A 22,182-nucleotide genomic window follows, 5' to 3' on the forward strand; every position below is an offset into this window, starting at 1 on the left:
GTTTGCATGTTGTGATTGTTTGGCCACTTACCCAGTGGAACGCATCTAAAAGGAGCAGAATTCTCTTTGTTGTGCTTTGGCGAAGGCAGAAGGCTGGTCCAGCCTGGAATGGTGCATGAAGATGACCTCATCTTTGAAGAGGGAGAAACTCATCCCTTGTAGCAAATGCTTGCCTTCTGCTGCCACCTATAGGGAGAAAAGGGGGGAGAAAACGATGCTTTTTTTCCCCTCCAGTGACATAGCTACTGTTTATTTGTATGTTTTTTTTCGTAGTTTGGCAATCGTAGTTATTTCCTTGTCTGGTCTGGCAGTGTAATGCACAGTAAGTGAATGGGGATTTCATTTACGAGACAAACAACTGCTTAAAACAAAACAGTGGATTATTTTCCTATTTTGTCCACTAGAGGGCAGCAAATAACTACTCTGCACATGGCCTCCTTCTTTTCTGCTGAGGAGTTTACTGACCTTTCTGGTTCTGTAAATTCTGGAATTATTTATTGAAACTAAATGAAAGGTCAAATGTGTAGGGGAAAAGCGACCATTCTGTTGGCCCCCCCCACCCCCAGTTTGGATGCTCTGAGGTAACATGCTGTCTTCTACTGGTCAGTCTTGGTACTACCACGATACTTTGTAATTGAAGATTGTATTCGAGATTACTATGTGTGTGATGTGCTGCATTGGTCACGTGGGTGGTCGCTCACGTTTTAAAAAGCAGTTAAGATGTTACAAATCACTAGGTTTGTGTTTATTTTTTTTTTTTAATATGCAACATACAGATCAGGTAGCAACTAGCGAAAATTATGTGTCAAGGTGTTTCTTGCTGTGATCTCCCTCCACCCAGTACGTGTCTGTCTGCATCTCCGCGAGCCTGGAAACAGTCCGATGAAAGGCAAAGATCTCCTCCTCAGCCGTGAAAAGAGTCAGACGCTCTGCCGCCTCCTGAACACAGGTAACACACACAGACCGGAGATGCTCTGAATACAGCAATGGACAGAAGAAAGACATTCGGTAGCTTTCTTGCTCCTGAAAGTATCCAAGTGGACTTTAGCGATCGCACGCACCTCCTTCAGGCCTAAGTCATCCAAGAGCTGTTGGTCTCGCTCATCATCTCCTCCGGTATGGGTGAAGAGCTGCTCTAATGGTGCTGCAGCCTGTAGCACCACTCTCACCTATCAAACACACACTCTGATTTATTTATTAATTAATGCCCCCCCCCCCTTTCCGCCTGACCGGCAAACATGGAAAATGAAAGCACAAAACTTGGCTGTGCCGAATGTATTGTCCTTCCTTATTTTCTTCTGTGTGTTTTATTGGCAATTGGCAAAAGCGTTTTATTAGCGCCACCGAGTGGTAATGTGCCGCCACTGCAAGTAAACCAATGTGAACTGATGACCACTGGACGTGGGGAACTTTGCGGACGGCATCAAGACGTGGGGGTCTGAAGCGCGCTTGTTTCTCAAATTTTGGGCTTGTATCTCGAGACAAAAATCGCCCACATGTTTCATTACTTTTCGACATTTCGGGGTGGGGACAAGAGCTGGTTTTCATGTCATTCAGCATTGTTTTGAGCCTCACTTGACCAGCCAGAATACCTTCTTGTCATAGAAGTTGTCGACGAGGGTGGTGAAGCGCCTGACTTGGTCCTTCATGCGCAGCGTCAGCACGGGAACGTGGCGGATGAACACCGTGTCAAAGAGCCGCGCCATCTCCAGGTAGTCGCTGGCTCCAAGAGACTGAAAAAAAAAATAAACAACACACATGATGCCTGGTAAGATTTGTGCCCAAGTACAATCGCAAATCTGAAGGATGAACATTTAGAATGAATCCAACGTGCTTATCTGACCCAATGTACTACGTTCAATGCAAAAAAATATATATATTGTTATATCTTTTTAATACTCTTTGCAATTCAAGACGACCGCTCAAAAGATAGACTGCAAGACATCCATCGAGAGTGAATGACAGGCGCACAAAACCCAGCCTAACTATTCACCGGAACATCAATAGAATTGCTTTTTGACATTGAGCACAAAATTGGCCGGCGACAGGAGGGGCGGGGGGATGGGGGGGTAAAAGTCTGGCACAATACCTACGAAAGCACACACGGCATGAAGCAGGTTTGCTCTATGTGAGCAGTTGAGACGAGGAATGAGAGGATTTTTGTCAATAAGGGGACCTCGGTGCGTTTTGTCTGCCAGTTGAAGAGGAAGATTTGCCCATGTTCCATTTACTTTGTGCTGTCGAGCTATTTCATAGAGGCAAAAGTGCATTAACCCCCCCCCCCCCCACACACACACATTTTATTTTTGCCTCTGTTCGAAAACGGAAGCAAACTAAACACGGAATCACAAAAGGAGAATCACACTTTGTGGATTTGAAACAGCTCAACATTCTTTCGGCACTGTCCCGAAAACAAAAGGTGCGGCACCTCAAATAGACTTACAATACCAGTGGACCCCGCGCTATTTGCGTTGGATAGGGTGTGCGAAAAGTGGAAAATTTGCAAACAACGGACGCCCATTCACCGCTGTTTGCATGAAAAACAACAAAATAAGAGCATTTTAAAAGGAGTAATATATCGACTTTTTGTATCTTTGTAATATTAAACCTAACTGCATCCATGTAAACGATGTACAGTGTATATACATATATATTTTAGGCAAATAACATCACTTACTCTGCCACACAGCTCGTGGAAAGTACAATCTGCGACAGAGCCACAGGTCTTCTCCAGCATCACTTCCCTGCCCAGCACGGTGAGCACCTTCGGACCGGTAGCTATGGAAACACACTTCACCATGTCAGCTGTTTCTTTACTAGTTCATTTCTGATTGCGATATTGAGCTCGTGGTGGCTCCGATGTGTTATCTGAAGCAGACCTTAAATTCTTGGGGGGGGGGGGAATGACATTGCAATCAACATCTTTCCAAAAAAAAGTATGAAATTTGAGTTTTTGTGATCCCCTGTAGGTATAAAAACGCGGACATCCCATGAACATTTTTAAAAATGCCGAATAACTTTGAGTTGAAATGTCAACGTCAAAAGCTAAGTAAAATTACAACTTACTGTTTTGCTTTAATTTATTTTTTTTTAAATGAAATCATAGCCTCCTTACAGCTTTTTTGGGTAAAAGCCAGCTTGTCAAACATCGCATCCAACACAACGTCTGCGCCAGGCTCTCCTGTCCTGCACACACAAACAAACACATACACACACACACAGAAAATAAAGAGCTAATGGAATATGAAATTAATAATGCTCAAGTGGCAACATCAAACATAAGCAGCGAGGAGCGCGGCGGAACAGGAGGCTGCTTAGCTTTTTACTCTCGAGTAGAAAAAAAAATGGATGTTCGACACTAAACAAGCATTAGCCAGTGAATGCACATCCAAATGAGGTGTGCGCACGTGTGCGCGTGTGTGTGTGTGTTCCCATTATTAAACGGTGAGTGATGCACTCTATTTACATATAGTGAAAAGAGGAGAGCGCTTGAGAGCGTGTGTGTTCATAACAGAGAAAATTAGCTTTTAATGCTCAGCCATTTTGTCACATTCTATTGACGCCACTTTGGCTCTCGTGTTGAGAGAGACTTCATCATCCTCAATTCTTCCTCATTCGTTATCACTTTCTGCTCGATGCACTGCGCTTATAAAAAGTCTACACCCCCCCTCGTTTGAATGACATTTTCAAACGAGAGGACGATTCATCATTTCAAAAATGTTTTCCACCTGTAATGTCATGTGTAGACTGTTAGTGTTCTTTTTAAAGGGGAACTAAAAACAAACAACAGAGATGACGTGGTTGCAAGAGTAGAATGGGGAAACAACGCAGACCAGTCACCACTCGGTGTCTCTGATTAACCGCAAATAAAGTTCAGCAGTTCTCGTTGGCTTTTCCTGACACATTGATTAATCAATGCAGTGAAAATATAAAATAATTGGTCCGGGATTCAATTCAAATGTCTAGGCTGCATTCAGAAAAGTTTGGAAATAATTGATCTTGGTCTCTTTTTTTTCTAATATCAAAAAAACTTGTGGAGGGCAAAAATAGGAATCCATCCATTTCCTGAACCGCTTAATCCTCACTAGGGTCGCGGGGGGTGCTGGAGCCTATCCCAGCCGTCTTCGGACATGCATAGAAAAAATAATTATAACAATAAGGTTTGCTTGGGTCTTACAGGAAGTAGCGTTTTCCTGTTCCAGTCTCCCGCAGCCTCCTATAGTCCACACCAGTGTCGAGGCAGATAGTATGGCAGGACTCCTGCATGGGGGGACCAAAAAAAAAAAAAGCACTTTGTATTATGAATTTATAGGATGTGTATGTTTTGGCTGGTGAGTCGCTTGCTTATGAAAATATGTGGCCATGGATGTAAACATAACTGAATAACCAGCATCCTTATGTGACCATATTGAGCAGAACATTGCAACTTTGCAGCTGAAATGCACACATTGTCCAGACCAGAGTCCAAAATGCATCCCTGTCATTTTTCTTGTATCTCCAGATGATAAATCTCCAACTCTTACCCTTTTCTTTGCTTATTTGTGTCAGGAGTGGAGGACCCCCCCCCCCCCCCCCACCACCACACACACACACCCACGCTTAAAAAAAATGTGTGTCGTCTCCCTCAAAACGGCACGATGGACAACAAGCAGAGCCGAACGCGCCTGTTGTCTTCTTCCCGCTGCTCTTCAAAGCGCCGAACCTGTAATGCGCAGTTCAAACTTTCCCATGCGCTTGTTACAATGTCAACAGGATTCATGTCAGGGAGGACGGCGCAAACTGTAATCATCATTTCCGCTATTCTTCCCCCTAGAAAAGACAAGAATCACGCATCAGTCCCATTACTGCCATCAGGGCGGACCGGCGGAGCATTCAAAAGACGGCATTATAAAATCAGCGGATTTCTGCCACTGGCCTCCTTAAAGCCGCGAGATAATGAGCAATCATCATAAAGCAAGAGGACGGAAATACTCCATTCTTCTCCCGCTGTCAACTTTTTGATCAGCGCATCCGCGTCGGAGCGCGTTGGCAGAATTGGGCTTAATAACAACCTGACAGAGTCGCCCCCCCCCTGCTCGCACAAAAGGGACGTGTCATTTCATCAACCTGCCGTGACCCCTGCCAGTGGCTAAACAGCGCCTGGAAAATAAGGGGAAAGGTAGGAAGACGTCACAATCACGAGCCACGTTATTAGAATGAGTGCTATTGTCTTCAGGCTCCCTTTATGAACAAGCGGCAGAGGCGCACAAATAACAGCGAGGGAAGAACGAGGGACTGGAAACACAATCAGCGGTGATGATTCCATAGGTTAGTTATAATCAGATGAGGCCGAGGCCAAGCGGGGTCATTACTTGATTAGCCATCTCAAGGGCTTTGTCACATCCTCCAAGATATGTTCAATCCGCCTACACGTCGCCGTCTCCTCGCCGGCATGATCCGACCTTGCTTTTGGAAATCGGCCACACCGCCCGGTTGACCATAAACAACAGCACCGGCTAATTTTAATCAAGTTCTTGGAAGAAGTTAAGTGGGGACCAGATCAAATTCATCCACAAACGTGGCGGGCACGGCGTCATTTTTTTTTTTCTCCCACAGATCACGAATTGGGGCGCCTTTTGGTAGGAAGTCCGACAAAAACAAGGGGAGGATTAATGGGTGGCGTAAATTTGTTGTCTTCGAAAAATACAAAATTACAAACTCCCGTATTTTCCGTTCTATAAGCTGCTTCAGAGTATAAGGTGCACCTTCAATGAATGGCCTATTTTAAAACTGTTTTCATATACAGGGCGCACCGCATTATAAGGCGCTCAGGATAGAAGCGACAATAGTAGCTGCGCTTGCGTTATGCATCCACTAGATGGAGCTATGCTAAAGTCTATACAATACACTACAGCTTTATTGAAATGGCGCATTCACCACAAAGCACAAAACGTGTAAAATACGACGTCCAAGAAATGAGAATATTGATCCATATAGAAGGCGCATCGGATTCAAAGGCACACTGTCAGCTTTTGAGAAAATTGAATGCTTCTAGGTGCGCCGACAGTGCGGAAAATACGGTAGTTTACCCCCCCACCACACACACACACACACACAAAAAAAATACTTTTCTCCTTGAACAAATTCAACAAAATTGTGTGTTTTGTTGCGCTTCGAGGCATTCTGAAGGCCCAAAGCCAAATTATGGAATCCACACGAGCGCAAATGAATGTCGAAGCATTGAAGGGAACTGACAAACGGGGGACAATCAATCCCGACTGAAGGAAAGTCATCCAAACACATGTAGCTCCTCTCATGCCATTGTCCCAACTGTCCACCGCTCGCTCCGGGCAGGCGTTTACAACTTTTTGTTTTTTTTTTCTTCTCAGAGTGGCTTTTTATTTTTGGTGACTACATCTCCTCCCCCACACCCCCCCTTGTACCCACTCCCTCTATATCCGCCGTATCTTTTCTCCATCTTTTACTCCTCCAAAAGTTGCTTTTGAGTCTTTCAAAGAGCGCCGTGCCATTGAGCGGCAACAAAAGCCAAGGATAGCTGACTATTGGGCCCTGATGAGGTCCACTCCCTCATTACCCAGCAGCAGAAAACATTTGATGCTTCTTTTTTTTTTTTTTTTTTTTTAGCTCAGAGAGAATTGACCAGGCCTCAAAGAAATGTGGGGTGGGAAGGCTGAAAAAGAGACGAGGGAGGGAAGGGAGGGCGACTGAGGTGGTGGGGTCTTAGGACGGGAGAAGGGAGGGGGGGGGGCTGTCGCTCATTCAAGCGTGTGTGTCTTACAGCCTTGTGTGCAGGCATGGAAAAGAAAAGAGGGGAGGCAGGGATAGAGGGGTCGAGAGAGAAAAAGCTTAAAACACTGCCTTTATGCTGGCAAGTTCTGGACGACTCTTGTGACATCAAAGTGTTTTCACTAACTACTGCAACGGGTGAGAGTGAGTTGAGGGGCGGGGGTGGTATCTAGTGATTTTATTCATTCTTACGCAGTCGGGGTGGGGGGGTGATTTGGGCAAGGGGAGGGTGGGTGGGTGTGGGGGGGGGCTTCATGACAATGCGAACACCCTAATTACACCTAATGATCTATTCCCTTAAAAAGTGACCGCCTTGGGCCAGCCGCGGTTTGTTCCGCGGGGTCGTTCTCACAACCTCCTCCTGCCTCTGGCTGCCCCTCTTGGGGAAACATCTTTTGAGGCCAATAGGCCCCACCTTTTGGGATCAGGGACCCCCCCCCCCCCTCCCACACACACACACACACAGGACCCCCCACTCTCAAAGCGCTTTGGCACAGCGGCGAGGCCCAAAAAGCAAACCACAAAAAAAAAAAAAAGGGGAGGGAGGGAAAGAAACCAGTCCAAAAGGCTAGACGTAATTCATGCACCTGGCCACTAGGGGGCCACTGGGCACTGCAATGCGATTTTCCAAAAGGTTTCCCAAACTCTGTTATGGGCCCAATACAAACTTCAGAAATAAATATGATGAAATCAACACATTCTGTCTTTTTTAATATTTCATATTCAGTCTTTTAACTTTTATCCTCTTAGATTGATCATTGCTCTTTTTGACAACATAATCTAAACACAGAGAAAAACTAATTTGCTGAACAACAACAACAAAAAAGAATCAAGAGGTGGCAGAATATCTTTCAATTAAATGTTGCCTTCAGAAGACGATCACCTGCTTCCCAAGTACACGCACGCGGAAACACAAAATTGCGCCGAGCGCACAAGAGAGAAAAAAGAAAGACTTGAACCAAGGTTACTGAATCAGTTATGACTAAGTAGATTAGCGTCCTCACACTCCCCGAGGAGGACGATTGATTCATCTTCATTCCATTATTTGCCACTTATTTCAGACCGCATTCTGAAAGCCCGACAGAAGTACGCCGCGTGCCTCTGCGAACCCGCCGACAATGTCAGTCATCCAAAAATATGAACGATTATTTGATTCGAATCCTCTTCACGGGTGGTCCTTCTGTCCAAGGCCTCCGCTGAAGGGCCATAACCCTCTGCTTTTCTTCCTTCTGTATTATTTCTTCTTCTTTTTTGTCGCAGAATGCACCGCCATCATTTAACAATGGGGCGGGGGGTTGAAAACAATGGGAAATCCAAATATACTTAAAAGTAGCTTCAGGGTTGTTGTCATGTTGCCCCGCCCCTCCCACCACGACCACGACCCCAAAAAACAGATGCACACATACAAAGCATTATGTGCTGGAAAATACAGAGGCCTGACCTTGAGTAACAGCGGCGAGGGAACAGGATAGCGACAGAATAAAGAGCGGGATAAAAGGTTAGCGTGAGGATGGGCAATGAAAAGTAGAGTGGAGAGCGAGGACAGTTTTGGGAGCTCGTCCGCCTTAGTTACATTACTCGCGGTGTCCATTAATAAAAAACCCTTAAACCCTGGATTTTACACAACTCTGAGCTTTGCCTTGCTGACAAAGGAAGAGAGGACCAAAACAACTGATTAGATTTAATGCGGCACAAAGGATGAGACAAATATTGGAGGGAGGTGGGGGTGGCGTGTTTACACAATGCCTCAAAAGGCACACAGGCCTCACGAAGTCTGATGTCAGCAAAACTTATTCCCACCATTAAATTTGCCCTCGAACCTTTACAACTCGACAGAAATTTTTGAAAAAGATTTATTGATTAAAAAAAAATGGCGATAAAGTCATTGCACAACTGTGCACACCCTCAGAACGTTTGTTTTGCTTTCTTGCAGAAGCCCGAAGGTGTTTGTGCGACCAGTGACCGCTCGTTGGAAGCGTTCGGAACTTGACGAAGGTTTCCCGGCTTAAGCTGAAGAGAAAGATTGTCAAAGCAGGATGCCGTTGCCGCCAAGCTTCACTGTAGGTATGGCATTTCGTTGATGAGCAGTGTTGTGTCTGTGGCAATGTTATTGTAGTTCATGAAAAAAAATGCATTTAAGGAAATTTGGAAAAATATTGTCGTGAAAGAGAAAAAAAATATTGCGAAACAGTCCTTTGTTTTCAATCTATACATCATCCATCCTTTTTTTTAAAAAAAATCTTGCACACCCATGAACCCCCCCAACCCCCAACAAAACGAAAGCTAAAAAACACACACCTGCTTTAAAATCATTCATTCATTCATTCATTCATCTTCCGAGCCGCTTGATCCTCACTAGGGTCGCGGGGGGTGCTGGAGCCTATCCCAGCTGTCTTCGGGCAGTAGGCGGGGGACACCCTGAATCGGTTGCCAGCCAATCACAGGGCACACAGAAACGAACAATCATTCACACTCACACTCACACCTAGGGACAATTTAGAGTTTTCAATCAGCCTGCCACGCATGTTTTTGGAATGTGGGAGGAAACCGGAGCACCCGGAGAAAACCCACGCAGGCCCGGAGAGAACATGCAAACTCCACACAGGGAGGCCGGAGCTGGAATCGAACCCGGTACCTCTGCACTGTGAAGCCCACGTGCTAACTCAATTAAAAGTAATTGAATTTGAAAATCTAAAAAATAACGATAGTACAAAAAAAATGCCCTCAAACCAAACATACCTTTTGGAATTATAACCCAAAAAGTTCGACCTTGCTTCTTGGGACCATAACAAAATCATCCAACTAACATTAAACCGTCACTGAAAGTCACCCAGAGACTCGATCAATATTTTATGACGGCTTGTTGGACGACTGAGCTTGGTCCCAATTTACATCATTTCCTCCAGGGTTGTTTTATAATGCATAAAATTTGGGGAGATTCCACTGTCCACTAAAAAGCGGGAAGAGGCCAGGAATGTTGTGACGCTGCAGAGGAAACAAGTGGTAGGAAAAAAAAGGGGGGGTGTTGGGGTGGTGGGTTCCATCTAATCAGGAGTCAATAGTTCAATAAAGACGTCAACCCAAGCGGACAGAAACGCTGGATTAACCCCCTTTCACTTCAGCCCAGGTGACAGGGTGGAAATGTCACGGGCTAAAAAAAAAAAAAAAACTTTTAACACCATCATTCACCCTCTCGCCGCCTATTGAAACACAATCATGCACGCACATACAAGAGTGAGTTGCATCGAGGAGGAGGGTCCACACCCGCGGTCCCTTTCCAGCATTAATTCAATCCATTGAGTGTCAGCTAGTTAGCGGGGTGACCCCGCTCAAAACACGCTTTAACTCTCCGCGGCGGACCGCCATAGAGGAAAGACTCGAACCCGGCGAAAAAGGCCCCGACCCCGAAAACCAGATGGCCTCACAAAAGGAAACACGGAAGTCTGAAAGACGGGAGGTAGCGCGACAACAGGCATTCAGGGCCATGATGAGGGTGGATTAAAGAGGGCAAAGGGTGATCCTCGGCGGCCGGATGGGCAGTATGTGGACTCCCCAAGTTAGTGGAGTGGGAGATGCTTTGAATTTTTGCCTTACTGACATCTCAAATCAAAAAAAAAAAAATTCATGCATGTTTTTGGAATTTGGTAGGAAACCGGAATACCCGCAGAAAACCCACACAGGCACGGAGGAGGCCATGGAAACTCCACACAGGGAGGCCGCAGCTGGGATCCAACCCTTGCACCTCTGCACTGTGAGGCCGACACGCGAACAAGTCGACCGCCAAGCGTCGTGGGTGAGACAATAATACCCGAATACCGTTTTGGACAAAATGGCAGCAAAAGGTGCGGGAATGCCGCCGTCAGCTGCCACAAAACGCCTCATCACAAATGATTGCACAGCTAATTTGTGATCACAATCACCCCAAAACAAATGTATGTTCGTGCGAGGCGCACGGTAGTGACGATGGCGCTGGCGATTTCAGTCGCCAGGCACATCATTCGCCGCGTCTTCCCCCTCTAAGCCCGCCTCCCTTTCCTTCCGAAACGAAATCAAATCTCAGGTCGTTCGCCGTCCGTGTTACCTGTTCTCGCTCTCCCTCCTCTACTACTCTCCCACTTTCCTCGGGCGAATCTTTCAGGCTACTCTGATCAAAGACAGCTTTGTGACACCGTGTGCGGGAGGCATCCCGGAAAGCAGACCCACATCAAACCGCTAAAGAGCAACTTGCAAAACACGCGCGCTCGCATGTGTGATGAACAAATGAATATATTAGCCACACAAGAGCAGGATGTGACTTTGTCTCTACCTTCAGCATGTCGATGAAAGGTAGAAAGGTGTCCCTCTGAAGTCCGTTTTTGTACAGATCTGAAAGAGGAGGGGAGGGCCTGTATTAGAGGTGCTGTTTAGCCTCCTAATAATGTCATTCCCCCGCCACAGATTGGCACATAAAGTGGCTATTGATGAACTGAAGGATGAGGTTGGGGAGGTATGACAAAAGAGACTGGAGCGGGGGGGAAGGGGGAGGTGTGGCGGGGGGTGGCGTCGGGAAATGGATTTCTCTACCGGCCGAGCGGCGGCGGCGACATAAAATTCATTACATTCCCAAACAATGGTGGCGAGAGAAAGGACTGTCGCCTTTTCAGGGCGGACAATATCCACAGCGGCTCGCTGAATGGGGGTTTCAATTAGCTCGCCTGAAACAAATTACATCTGAAGTAGCATCCCTGATAGACAGATAAAACAGGTCGGGATTCACACACAAATCCGGGACAAAGGCGGACAGGGGACGTGTGAGCCCTGCGTCTGCGAAGGCAGCGCAACTGGTTGTTGTTGATGTTTGGGCTTTAACTCACGACAATAGCGCCGGCCTCTCTCCAGTTCCAACTTCTTTCTATATTGTGATGGACCCGCACCGGCGTCATTAAAAAGTGCCTTTAGGGAGTGGTTGTTTACTTTTCGGACTCTGGTCGCCGTCGCTAAGTGGAAGCTAATCTAGTCAATTACGGAATCGAACGCAACAAGTTGAGTCGGAGTGGCCGATGATGAAGAATTAAGTACCGCAAGGGCAGGCGAAGATTTGAACCCTTTCGTGCAAACCGATACCGTGATCAGCTGTCCACTGTAGTTACCGCTGTCCACGGAAAGGCTTCGTGATCACATGGCAATTATTTAAGTTTGTTTCATTATTTATCAACATGTACAGCCCCCCCGCGCCTCCCCGTCGATCGTTGGGGGCCAGCCTGCGGTTGGCAAAATCCATTTATTTACATCCACGATAACAAAGATTTTTCCAACCCAAAAGAATAGGGTGTTGGGGGTCGGGGGGGGGCAGCCTAAAGTGTTTTCCACCCAAAAAATAATTAAATTAAAATGCAGACGTTGGCTCCCCCGAGCCTCTTTTATAATTAAAAAAAAAAAAACATCGGCAAATAGGCTTATTCAACGTTCACAATTCACATTTTTGGGCCGAACAAATCCTCATCTTTGTTTGCTGGGAAAAAAAAGTCACTAATTAGCATATGCAGATGTAACAAGATGGCGCCAAAGGCCTAGCCTATAGCAAAGAAGTCATTTGTGTCCAGGAAGTATCGTAAATTAACGTTCTTGGCATGTTAGGGAGGAGCAAAATTTCGCCTGGGTTGTTGGTGAAATCTACGGAGACTCTGTCCATGTACTTGCACGCGTGAAGTTTCAACCAAAAGCAATTCGAGACCTTTCACGTCAATGACAAACGAGAGCCAGCGCCGTGATGGGTTTCCGCAACCAAAGACGCAATTTATACCACCACGGCTTATTGCTTGCGTGAGTCTCCATTAGTATCTCTAATAAAACAAAACAGAAATCTTCTTTCTGTGCTCTCACTCTCAGCTAAAGACACGGAGGGGCCTTTTGATAGCGCCATCTCCACATCAATAAAGACGGCAAATGTATGCCTTTCATGTCCCGTTTTTTTTCTCTGTCTGCCGTCAGGTATTCCATTAATGGCGCAATTAATACCAAGTAGGCGCTCTATTAAGTTTGCACCGTCGGGTCGCTTTGTTCTTAATAGCTTGTAAATATCAGAGATATTTGAATCTGTGTCTGTGACATCTTGTTCCGTCCGAAACATCCTCTTGAAAGTGTTATTATTGAGCGCCTCGATTAGAAGGCTGAACGGTAAACAGAGCCGGTTCGGCGTTTTAAATCTTAGGTTTGTCAAAAGATTTTTGTCATCAGTTCACTCTTGCCATGGAGCAATTAGCATTTTTGCATTCTAAAGTGGATCCGTTGATTTTATTTGATTTTTTTTTTTGGAGTCCAATTCAGGATCCAGATGAAGTGGTTATCGCAATTGGAGTGTGATTGATTGACGGACAGCTCATCATGTTATCAGGTGACAAGGTGCATGAAAGGGTTAAAGTCCGAATGCTGTTGTCTGTGCCCCCTCCCTCTGTCTAATCTTCCTAGAACACGGGTGTCAAAGTCGAGGCCCGGGGGCCAGATCCGGCCCGCCACATCACTTAACTGTGGCCCGCCAAAGCAATTCACGCGTCAACTTTCGTGATCTTTGCTTCAAGGCTGTAGCAAAATGTCAAATTGTGATTGTGGGATGAAAAAATCATTTTTGTTACCCTGTTTACACTCACTTGAACAATAATCGAACAGCTGATTTTAAGACACAAGGAAGCCCGGTAAGAATTTTTCTCTTCACCAAAATTGACCATTGTCTGGGGAAAAAAAGAAACTTTGACACCCTTGTCCTAGAATATTAGAATCCCCCCCCCGACCCCCCCTCATTTGATTACACTACAGCACAGCGGACTTGTGACTAAATCCCGAGCAAAACGTGTTTGATTTTCAGACATTTTGTACCATCGGGGGGTCTGTTGGACGTGGCCACCACCACCACTCCGGTCTTAAACAACGTCTGGAAAAGCTGCCTCAGGATCACTGCATCGGCGATGTCCGTGACCTAATGATATCATCAAAGGTCAAGAAGATCACATATTGATTGACGTCGGTCCGAGCAAGTCATCGACACTCCACGTTGATTAGTGTCATTCAGGTGGGCTTATTGAGGGCTTTTGTCTGTGTGTGTGTGTGTGTCCCACTTTTTCTTCCACGCCGTTTCCACTGTAAGCAAAGGTCGATGACAACGGTGAAACAAGGCCGCTTGCGATTTGCGGGCTATTATGTGAATGAAGGGCTCCGACCTTTCAATCAACGTTGCAGGGCTCTCACTTTTGTTCTTAATTCCCTCGTCTCTATTTTTCACCTCCGCGGAACCAACACTGAGAGAGAAACCGCTTTTCGGCCGTAGCGCGCGCTTGCCGCACGGTGTCTATTTAACCCGCCTGATTGAGGAGCTCAGCACGGGAAATAATTCTTACGAGAAGAAAAAAAAAGTATTTTCGATCAAACTTACCGCAAGTTCTTTTTGAAATTATCTTTTGGTTGAGCGTCGCTTTCTTTTCGGTCTAAAGTAGCCATAGAAAGCGCCCACACTACTTTTAGAAAAGGCTTGTTAAAAAAAAACATTTAAATAATTATGACAAAGAAGACCATAACAAAAAATTGACAAAATGATCACGGTATTGTGAATGTTAAACTTGTTAAGCTGTGCAAAAAAAACCCTCGCCAAAATTCAATATTTGCTTGAGATTTTTAATGTATTTTTTTCAAAGATACTTTGTTTTTTATTTAGTTTTTATTAGATTCAGTTTTTGTTTTAGTTTTTATACAGATATACTTTATATTCAGTGTTTGTTGAGTGCATGATTTAAAAAAAAAAGTAAAATATTGTGTAACGAACTAAAATAAAAATTTAATTCTCAAATAATTCTTCTGAATGGACATACAGCAATAGTGAAATGTTTAAAGAATTATAAACGCTCAAAGTTCATGTGTGATATTAATTGTCAAAGGCCAAAAACAAAGGACATTTTCGCCCAAATATATAGTTCATTTAAAAAAAGTAAATTGTAGTTCTAGCTAGTTTAAGTGTTTTAAATGTTTTTCTTTGAAGGAAAATATTTTTTTCATGCGAGTTATTTCATTATCTTCCGTTCAACCTTGGTCTCCAGCCAAATCTCAGGGTTGCATGTTGCGAAACAACCCGATCCATTCATCCATTCCCTGAACCGCTCCTCCTCAACAAAACCCATCAACACAAATATTCGTTTTGGGAATGCGGCTGATATCGCTTCCTCAAACCTGACCCGTGTCCAGCGCCCCCAAAAACACGAGCCGAAGCTTCACTCAGAAGACTGCGATAGCTCCTTCGAACGGTTCGCAACCTGGCGATCGCACCAATTTCAAGTGACTGCTTCACAGACACAAGTTTGCGGTTTGAAGTCAAGTTTTTTTTTTTGCAATCAAACATTCAACTCTGCCATCTTGAATCAAAGTCCCGCCCCCCCCCTCCACTTTGCTCTCTTTGACAGGCACTTGTCGTGGCCTTACCCGCAGCATATGTCTCCCCCTTTCATAACCTGGAGAGTCTTCTGCTTCTGGTGTATTAGCCCCACTGCCCTTGCCAATACTTGATTAGCATGCGTGTTCAAGCCTTGATTTGGCTAAGGAGAGGTGCCCGGGGGCCATCAAATTAGTGCGTGTGATTGTGTGCTCTCATAATGAGAATCAACAGAAAGCCAAGGCTCGGCGCGTCTCTCTGAAAGACCCCCCCCCTCCCCCAACCGACGCCCCCTTGCCCACCGTTTCCTCCGAGCGCAGGATTTTATTTTCATTTGAAAAGACCCATTTAAAAATGACCTTTTTGTACAACCTGCATTTGTTTATTCATGCGCCCTCAAACACGGGCATCGGATGAGGGGGCAATATTGATTGCTGAATGACTCGAAAGTGGGAGAGGGGCAGAGAGTGGATACCCTAAAAAATTGAAAAAAAGTGGAGGCGCCTGATGATGTCACACTTGTGGAAGACCAAAAAAAATAAATAATCATAATGGCACAATCTCCGTCAGGACCGATATTCAAATGAGCATCCAATTACTCTAGCGGACCGTGCGTTTACAGCGAGGTACACGGGTGCCACATAAATAAAACTCTTTTGATGTTACATCTTTTTATATACACAACCTATGAGCCATTTCTAAAGAGGGGCGGGGGCTGTGCGGTGACAATGACGCACAATCATTTTCTTCACACTCCTCTTCTTCCTTTCCCCATCTCGGACGTCTCAATGGCGAGAATTCATTAGGGGAGCAGCGGAAAGATGGGGGTTGGGGGGGCGGGGGATTCGGAGGGTACAAATTACTGATAATGGCACGGAGCTAATGAAGAGAATGGAGAAATGTCATTAGCATTTAAGAGGATAAGATCCATCTGACCCGCCGCCGCCGCCGCCAGTCGCTTTCTAGCTCCACTCACTTAAAGAAGCAGGAGAGTGCGGCTGATACCCAGTGCCTCATTTGCATGGCTGAGTGGAAGCGGATGCTGATTGGTATAAACCCCCGCCATAACCCCCCGCCACCCCTTTACTTCTCTCCATCTACGCCACCTCGACTGCTCCCCAACCTTGAAACCTCTTGTTTATGCATCCCAAACAACGCGCGCATGTCCATTCAAGTCAAGCTGCATGGCGACAGGCGCAAACAAACAAACGAAAAAACAAAAAAAACAAATCAAGGAGCAACGGACACAAACAGCGGCGGGGTTTGAAAACGTGAAAGGTGGGCGCGCATGAAAGGCAAGGAAGCTCTTGATCGCCACACGCGCGCCCGAGCAGCGATTACAGAGCGCGACCACACCTACCGTCACCTCTGACCTGCGGTCTTTAGCGCTAATGATATCAGAGAAATAGACGTGCATTGTGCGGCCGACGGCAGGCTTTGGAAACACAGAGGCCCGCTCATCCTGTAAAGGCACAGGTGTCACACTCGAGGCCCACGAAAGCTTTTTTTTTGTTTGTTTTCAAAACCAGCAGTAGAAATGTCAATAACCAAATGCAGGGGCAATTATGTGCTGTCATATGATGGGACACACATTGGGCCTTTTCCCACACCAAACATATTAGGTAAAAAGCGAAGTAGCAATGTCACTTCCAGCTGGAGCCAAAGCTAGTTTTTAAAGCATAATAATTCCGTTTAGGGCAAAAGGGCAGTTAAGTAACATGATGGGGCCAAAAAAATAATAATTTTTTAAAATTGTGTAACTCCCCCAAACTCTTGCGACATGCTCAAGTCAGGAGACAAACACAGTGCAGCTCTGTTTCTGGCCACGACTTTCATCTGCATTAAAAAAAAAAAAACGCTCCTGGACGCCTCGGAATGGAGCCAAAGCAAAATAATGATTTAATATTAATATAGAATAAAATATGATGTATTTAAGTAATATAAATGATATAAATAAATGGTCATTGAGCTTGACTATTGTCAAGTGAAGTGTTTAAATAAGCACTGCTGAAGATACTGTGAGTGAATGCTATACTTCACAAGGACCACTAGGTGTCCCCAGTCTTGCTTTTGTTGCCTTTGGGAGCCCAAACAGTTGTAGTTACAGTAACAAGAGGGTGAGCACCAAATATTTTCTTCCTTTTTGTCAACATTAAAGTCATATCGTTTTTAGTTTGAATGCACAACATTGTCAGTGTGTTACACGCCCAGCAGAAATTGAGAAAATGTACGCAGTCGTAGTTGTCAGTCACCGTTGTCTCACCTGAAACTCGTCAAAACACAGGAGGCAGGTTTCACGGGAGATCTCCACGGCAACCGGCGATATGGGGTCATAGGTGAACATGGTGCCCAGCTTTCGTCTCGGCAGGCTCCGTTTCCTCCGGTGGATCCCTTTGAAGCAGCGCACAGAAACTGTCAGGCACGTCTTCAAAACCACACCTGCGTGGCCAACCTCACGCCGAGCGACGCCGCCGCATCACAATGGTGGAGATAAACATGGAGTAAGTGTCGCATATCAAGCGTTTAAGAGGTCTGGGGGGGGGGGTGTTTGCGGTGTTAAGTGAAGTCAACGGAGTGAAGAAGTTAAGCGCTAACTTTGGTGGATATCCAGCATGAAGCCGTTGAAGTGGACTCTCTTTTTCTGGTTGTTTTGCAGCCCGCCGTAAAACATATCCATGAGCATGGTCTTCCCTGTGCCTGATTGGAGGAAACACAAAGACTTTTGGCATTGTTTTTTTTTTTCCCCCAGACAATAAGCTGCAGATTGTACAGAAGACACCTCATCAGGTACCTTCGGAAAATAAGTTCATTGCTGTGCACCGACGTGCTTTCTGATTCGCGATTGTTGTGTGTGAGTGAATGTCTGCGACGTTCGTAACCTTTCGGCCATGTCCAGTATGTTAAGAATTGATCGCTCGCATTTGATCACCCCACATATCTACATTACAGTACCTGCATGTGTTCTTACCAACATCTCCATAAATATAGAAGCCTTTAGGCGGGGGAGGAGGAACATCTTCTTCCTATATGTATGGGGGGTCGGGGTGGGGGTGGGGAGTCAAACCAGTCAAAGATTAGATGACAGGATCCTTCACAATGTCGATACCCGAAAGCCATGTATGCATGCACTCATTAATAAAAGCTCAAGGGGAGTGGTGGTGGTGGTGGGTGGGGGGGGGGGGGGGCGATGTCGCTTCTAACCCGCCCGTAAACTTTGTTCTACCCGTCACTGTAGAACCACGACGCCCCGATTCATAAACAAAAGTATTGTGAGGTATTAAGCCAAGCACTACAGTTTGCGGTTTCACATTCTCCAGACTAGCCCACTGCAGGGGAGGAAGACAAAGGGGATCTAATCAACAAGACAAGCCGGGGTTCCCACGAAAGAAAAGCATCATCAGAGGAACAATGGGGGGATTTGTCAGACAAAACGGAGAGGACTGAATGAGGCTCCGTACGAGATGGACTGGACTTGTCTGTGTGCAGCCTGTTTAGCGCTGCTAATTGTGATACGGTACTGTTGCATTGAGGTGCCGCTGGAAGTCATTGTGCTGCCTGCCTCCTATCATCAAAAGGTCCCTGCTTCAAAAAAAAAAAAAAAAAAAAAAGGCGCTTCTATGAGACCAAGCCGAGCATACTGAGTAAAGCCAAATATGTTGGAAGAAAGGCCACGGTGATTTAAATGCAAGTGTCATCAGTCTACACATGACGTGAATTCATACTGTGTATAAACAAATTGGACACTATAAGCTGTAATAATACCGGTACGATTAAAGTGCCCCCCCCCCCTACCAAAGTTGACCAATGAATGTTCAGTTACAAGTCAAGTCAACAGTATTTATAGAGCACTTTCAAACAGCCATCGCTGCATACAAAGTGCTGTACATGGAGCAATTTAACATGCACAATAAACAGTAAGACAAATCGGTAATAAAGGCGGTAGAAAGTACCAAAACAGTAAAATCAAGATCAAATCTAAGTCATGCTGAGTCACCTGAACAATATCACCTCTGTCTTCTTTTCATTGAATTTCAAGACATTTTGTGCCATCCAGGTTTACATCCTGTTCTCATGCAATAACCACTTTTATTTTGAAATGATCAATTAAGATTGCCTCATTGTACGCAGTGAGTGCACGCATGGTACAGAATGAGAGGTTTCGGTTTTAGGAGTCCCACTTGGTAGCCGGCATGTCAGCTTTGGGCTGACATGGGCGCCCCTAGAGTGCCTTGTTGTTGTGCCGTGGATATATTCCAGTCCCCCGGATGCATCAGGCGAACACATTTTCGTGGTTCAAATATTTGTAGGCCAAAGAAAAATGCTAGAGGTCACATCCTTTTTTTTTTCCCCAGGTTAGAGTAAAACTATCTGATTGACAGTTGACAGTAGAACGGGATGTTGTTTTTGTTGCATTCGGAGAGAACGGCTCGCCATTGAGGCTTCATTTTCAAACGCTTTTAAATGTTTTCAGGGACATTTATTTTCACTTCGCGGGGGAATTGAAGTCGCTAGGGCACAGATGCGAAACGTCGACATTTCATTTAGATACATTCGATTTCCAAAGTCGCAATGTATTGTTGACGGTAACTAAGCAACATCACATTGCATTTGGTCTAAGCGAGCCCTGAAGAGGAAGCGTTGTCCTCTCCAATTTTAATTTGGTCACTATTTCATGACGACGGCACTCGGTGTCCACCGCGCAAGGAGCACTTGACTCCGCTAAATGCGGACAATGGGCCCGATTGAAAACGAAATGGAAAAACAAACTTGTCGCTTATTCTCTCCTCATTCACTCAGTCACTCCAACTGTTTGTGACTTCTCCCTGAATTAGTTATGCGAACGGCGTCAAACGACACAGATCCGAACGGCGGATGGCTCTCCCGAGACAATAGGCCATTGTTAGTCGACCATCCGCAAAAACACGCCACATTGGGTCAATATGAAGTCAAGTGTACTCTCCTCACAGACTTGGTCAGTTGGTTAGAACAATGGCGGCGGTGGGAGAAAAGACACCGAAACGGACAGTGGTATGACCCGATTCAAACGGGAGTAATTATCCAGTCAGTGCGTGTGAGAGTGAAAGAGAATGAGGGGTGGGGGAGAGGTAAGGAAAAAAGGTAAGGGAGGTGGGATGGCGGTGGCGGTGGCGGTGGCGGTGCTGTTGTCAGCCTCACACCAGAGTATTTGTCAGAGTCCCCAAATCGAAAGCAAAAAGGACAAGAAAGGCCCAAATAATGGGGATCCCCCTCCTCTCTCATTACCGCGCGGAGTTGGTGAGAGAGTGAAGTGGGGTGCCGGGACGAGCCCAGCGGGGGGTCTGCCCCCGGCTGCCTTCCCAAATCTCCGCACTAACCTCATGCGTCGGTGCCAGCAAAAAATCCCAGCGCACAACACTAGACAGTCATCTCCCCTGACCTAAAAACAACAACAAGCCCCCGAACATTGCGCCGCTCGAAAGCGCTTCCCAGACCCCTAACCTTCCTTTGACCTGCGACCCCCCTCCCTCCCCGCCGCCCCCTACACACCGCCGCAATTGGTGATTTAGCTGGAGTACAGTATGTTAAAATGCAAAGTCCCTTCCATATGTTACATCGAAGCGGGTGAGCAGTCCATCACAGGGGATAAAAAAAAGTTGTCATGCAAACAACAAATAACTGCTAATTTTTTTTTGCACGTTTTTGCAGTTGGTATTAAGGCACGAGGTTGGAAAAATAATCTAATTGTCAAGAATTCCCAGACGAGGCCCTCAAGGGAGCGCCCTGCAGCCTGATCAGGGAAAAGCATCCGCAGTGGAATGGAAAATACTACAATAGAAAGGGGCCCCGATTTGATTGGATATAATGTTTAATGTAACCAATGACTCATCTATTTTAAGAGCTCATCTCATTTACCTTTAGAGCAGATACTCCGGTTGTTATAAGGGAGGACTGTGTTCTTTTCTGAAGTCTGTCACAGTTCATTGTCAGGGGAGGCGAGTTCAAGTAGGGAGCGTTACTGTAGTTTTGCAGCGTCTTTTGCAGGCGAGCCAGCCGCTGAAGAACGCTCCTCTGCAAAGCATCTTTCCTCAAAGAGCCACGCTGAACCAAGTGGTCGTACTGGGTTACAGTGTCACCAGAATCGATGGTGGGAGAGTGTGAGGAGAATGACGTGGATGAACAGAGCTTTATTGAGCTACTGTAACCTTGGAAAAGGGCAGAAACACACAAGATGAACTACAGCTAGGGCAATAATACATTTATAGGTAATTGAGTAACTATAGTTTCTTTGTCAGGATATTTTTTTTCATAGATATTTTTAAGTGGCTTGCATAGCTGAAAGCGCGTCAGCTGCCTTGTTTTGCTTGTAACAGCAGCTGTAGCGGTCACGTGAGTATTGCCGAAGCTTCTCTGTGTACGGACAATGCGGCTTCGCTGTTGTTAACCCGACGCATGCGCCGATTCGCAGGACCATTTCCCCACAAGATACCTTGAATTGTGTTGCTGACGACTTGAGAACGCATGATCGTTAAAGTCGCGATATTGCGAATAGGTACAAAAGTCACGGCGCAGCTCAGAGATGTGGAAAACATGTTGGCTGCCATGGTAGTTCAAAATGGAAAAGCTTTATTGACATATTACAAAAATGAAAATTTTTATTTTTATTCACATTTGTTGTCATTCCGTTTTTGATAACTGCACTGCACAATGCCGTACTCTATAAAGCTTTGTGTATTGGTGTTGGTAGTATGACAAGTAATTGTCCGTTTTTAACAAACCAGACTGCAGGTCGTCGGTAAACAGTCAGGTGACGCTCAGCTGATCAGAAGTTGAAGGAATTTTCAAGATGTCAAAATAAGAGACGCGTCAACGCCGGAAAAGAGGGCGAATATATCTAAGTGTGGTTTTCAAGCTAGACGTTTGGAATATTTAGGCTCTTAAATAAAACGTATTCCTATAAGTTGTTTGTTGCAAAGTTTTGAATTCGACAGACATTGATTTGACGCACACCCACGCGTTTACTCTGC

General features: G+C 45.6%; 1 protein-coding gene and 2 long non-coding RNA genes across 5 annotated transcripts; 2 read left to right on the forward strand and 1 right to left on the reverse strand.

Annotated features, from left to right (window-relative positions):
- Positions 1 to 734: 734 nt before the first annotated feature.
- On the reverse strand, positions 735 to 21,777 carry LOC127592312 (lactation elevated protein 1 homolog B-like). 2 transcript variants are annotated; one of them, XM_052052960.1, is made up of 13 exons: positions 21,645 to 21,777; positions 21,071 to 21,360; positions 18,147 to 18,201; positions 17,774 to 17,875; positions 17,442 to 17,569; positions 13,639 to 13,738; positions 11,093 to 11,151; positions 4,178 to 4,260; positions 3,116 to 3,186; positions 2,678 to 2,778; positions 1,593 to 1,733; positions 1,062 to 1,169; positions 735 to 939 (listed from the first exon to the last, which is right to left on the reverse strand). In XM_052052960.1, the coding sequence occupies exons 1-13, from the start codon at positions 21,757 to 21,759 to the stop codon at positions 799 to 801; spliced, it is 1,494 nt and encodes a 497-aa protein (XP_051908920.1). In that variant the 5' UTR covers positions 21,760 to 21,777; the 3' UTR covers positions 735 to 798. The 2 variants fall into 2 exon arrangements, with proteins under 2 accessions (XP_051908920.1, XP_051908921.1); XM_052052961.1 differs by lacking the exons at positions 11,093 to 11,151; positions 13,639 to 13,738.
- LOC127592318 (uncharacterized) lies at positions 4,258 to 17,601 on the forward strand. 2 transcript variants are annotated; one of them, XR_007960108.1, is made up of 7 exons: positions 4,258 to 4,704; positions 4,814 to 5,158; positions 8,720 to 8,850; positions 10,435 to 10,628; positions 13,093 to 13,167; positions 13,628 to 13,756; positions 17,463 to 17,601. It is a non-coding gene; the product is annotated as an uncharacterized LOC127592318 (long non-coding RNA). The 2 variants fall into 2 exon arrangements; XR_007960107.1 differs by having other exon boundaries at positions 13,628 to 13,831; positions 17,463 to 17,597.
- On the forward strand, positions 17,830 to 18,877 carry LOC127592320 (uncharacterized). The gene is made up of 2 exons (XR_007960110.1): positions 17,830 to 17,965; positions 18,496 to 18,877. It is a non-coding gene; the product is annotated as an uncharacterized LOC127592320 (long non-coding RNA).
- Positions 21,778 to 22,182: the final 405 nt, after the last annotated feature.

The sequence above is a fragment of the Hippocampus zosterae genome, chromosome 19 (genome assembly GCF_025434085.1).
Source record: "Hippocampus zosterae strain Florida chromosome 19, ASM2543408v3, whole genome shotgun sequence".
NCBI classification, from domain to species: Eukaryota; Metazoa; Chordata; class Actinopteri; order Syngnathiformes; family Syngnathidae; genus Hippocampus; species Hippocampus zosterae.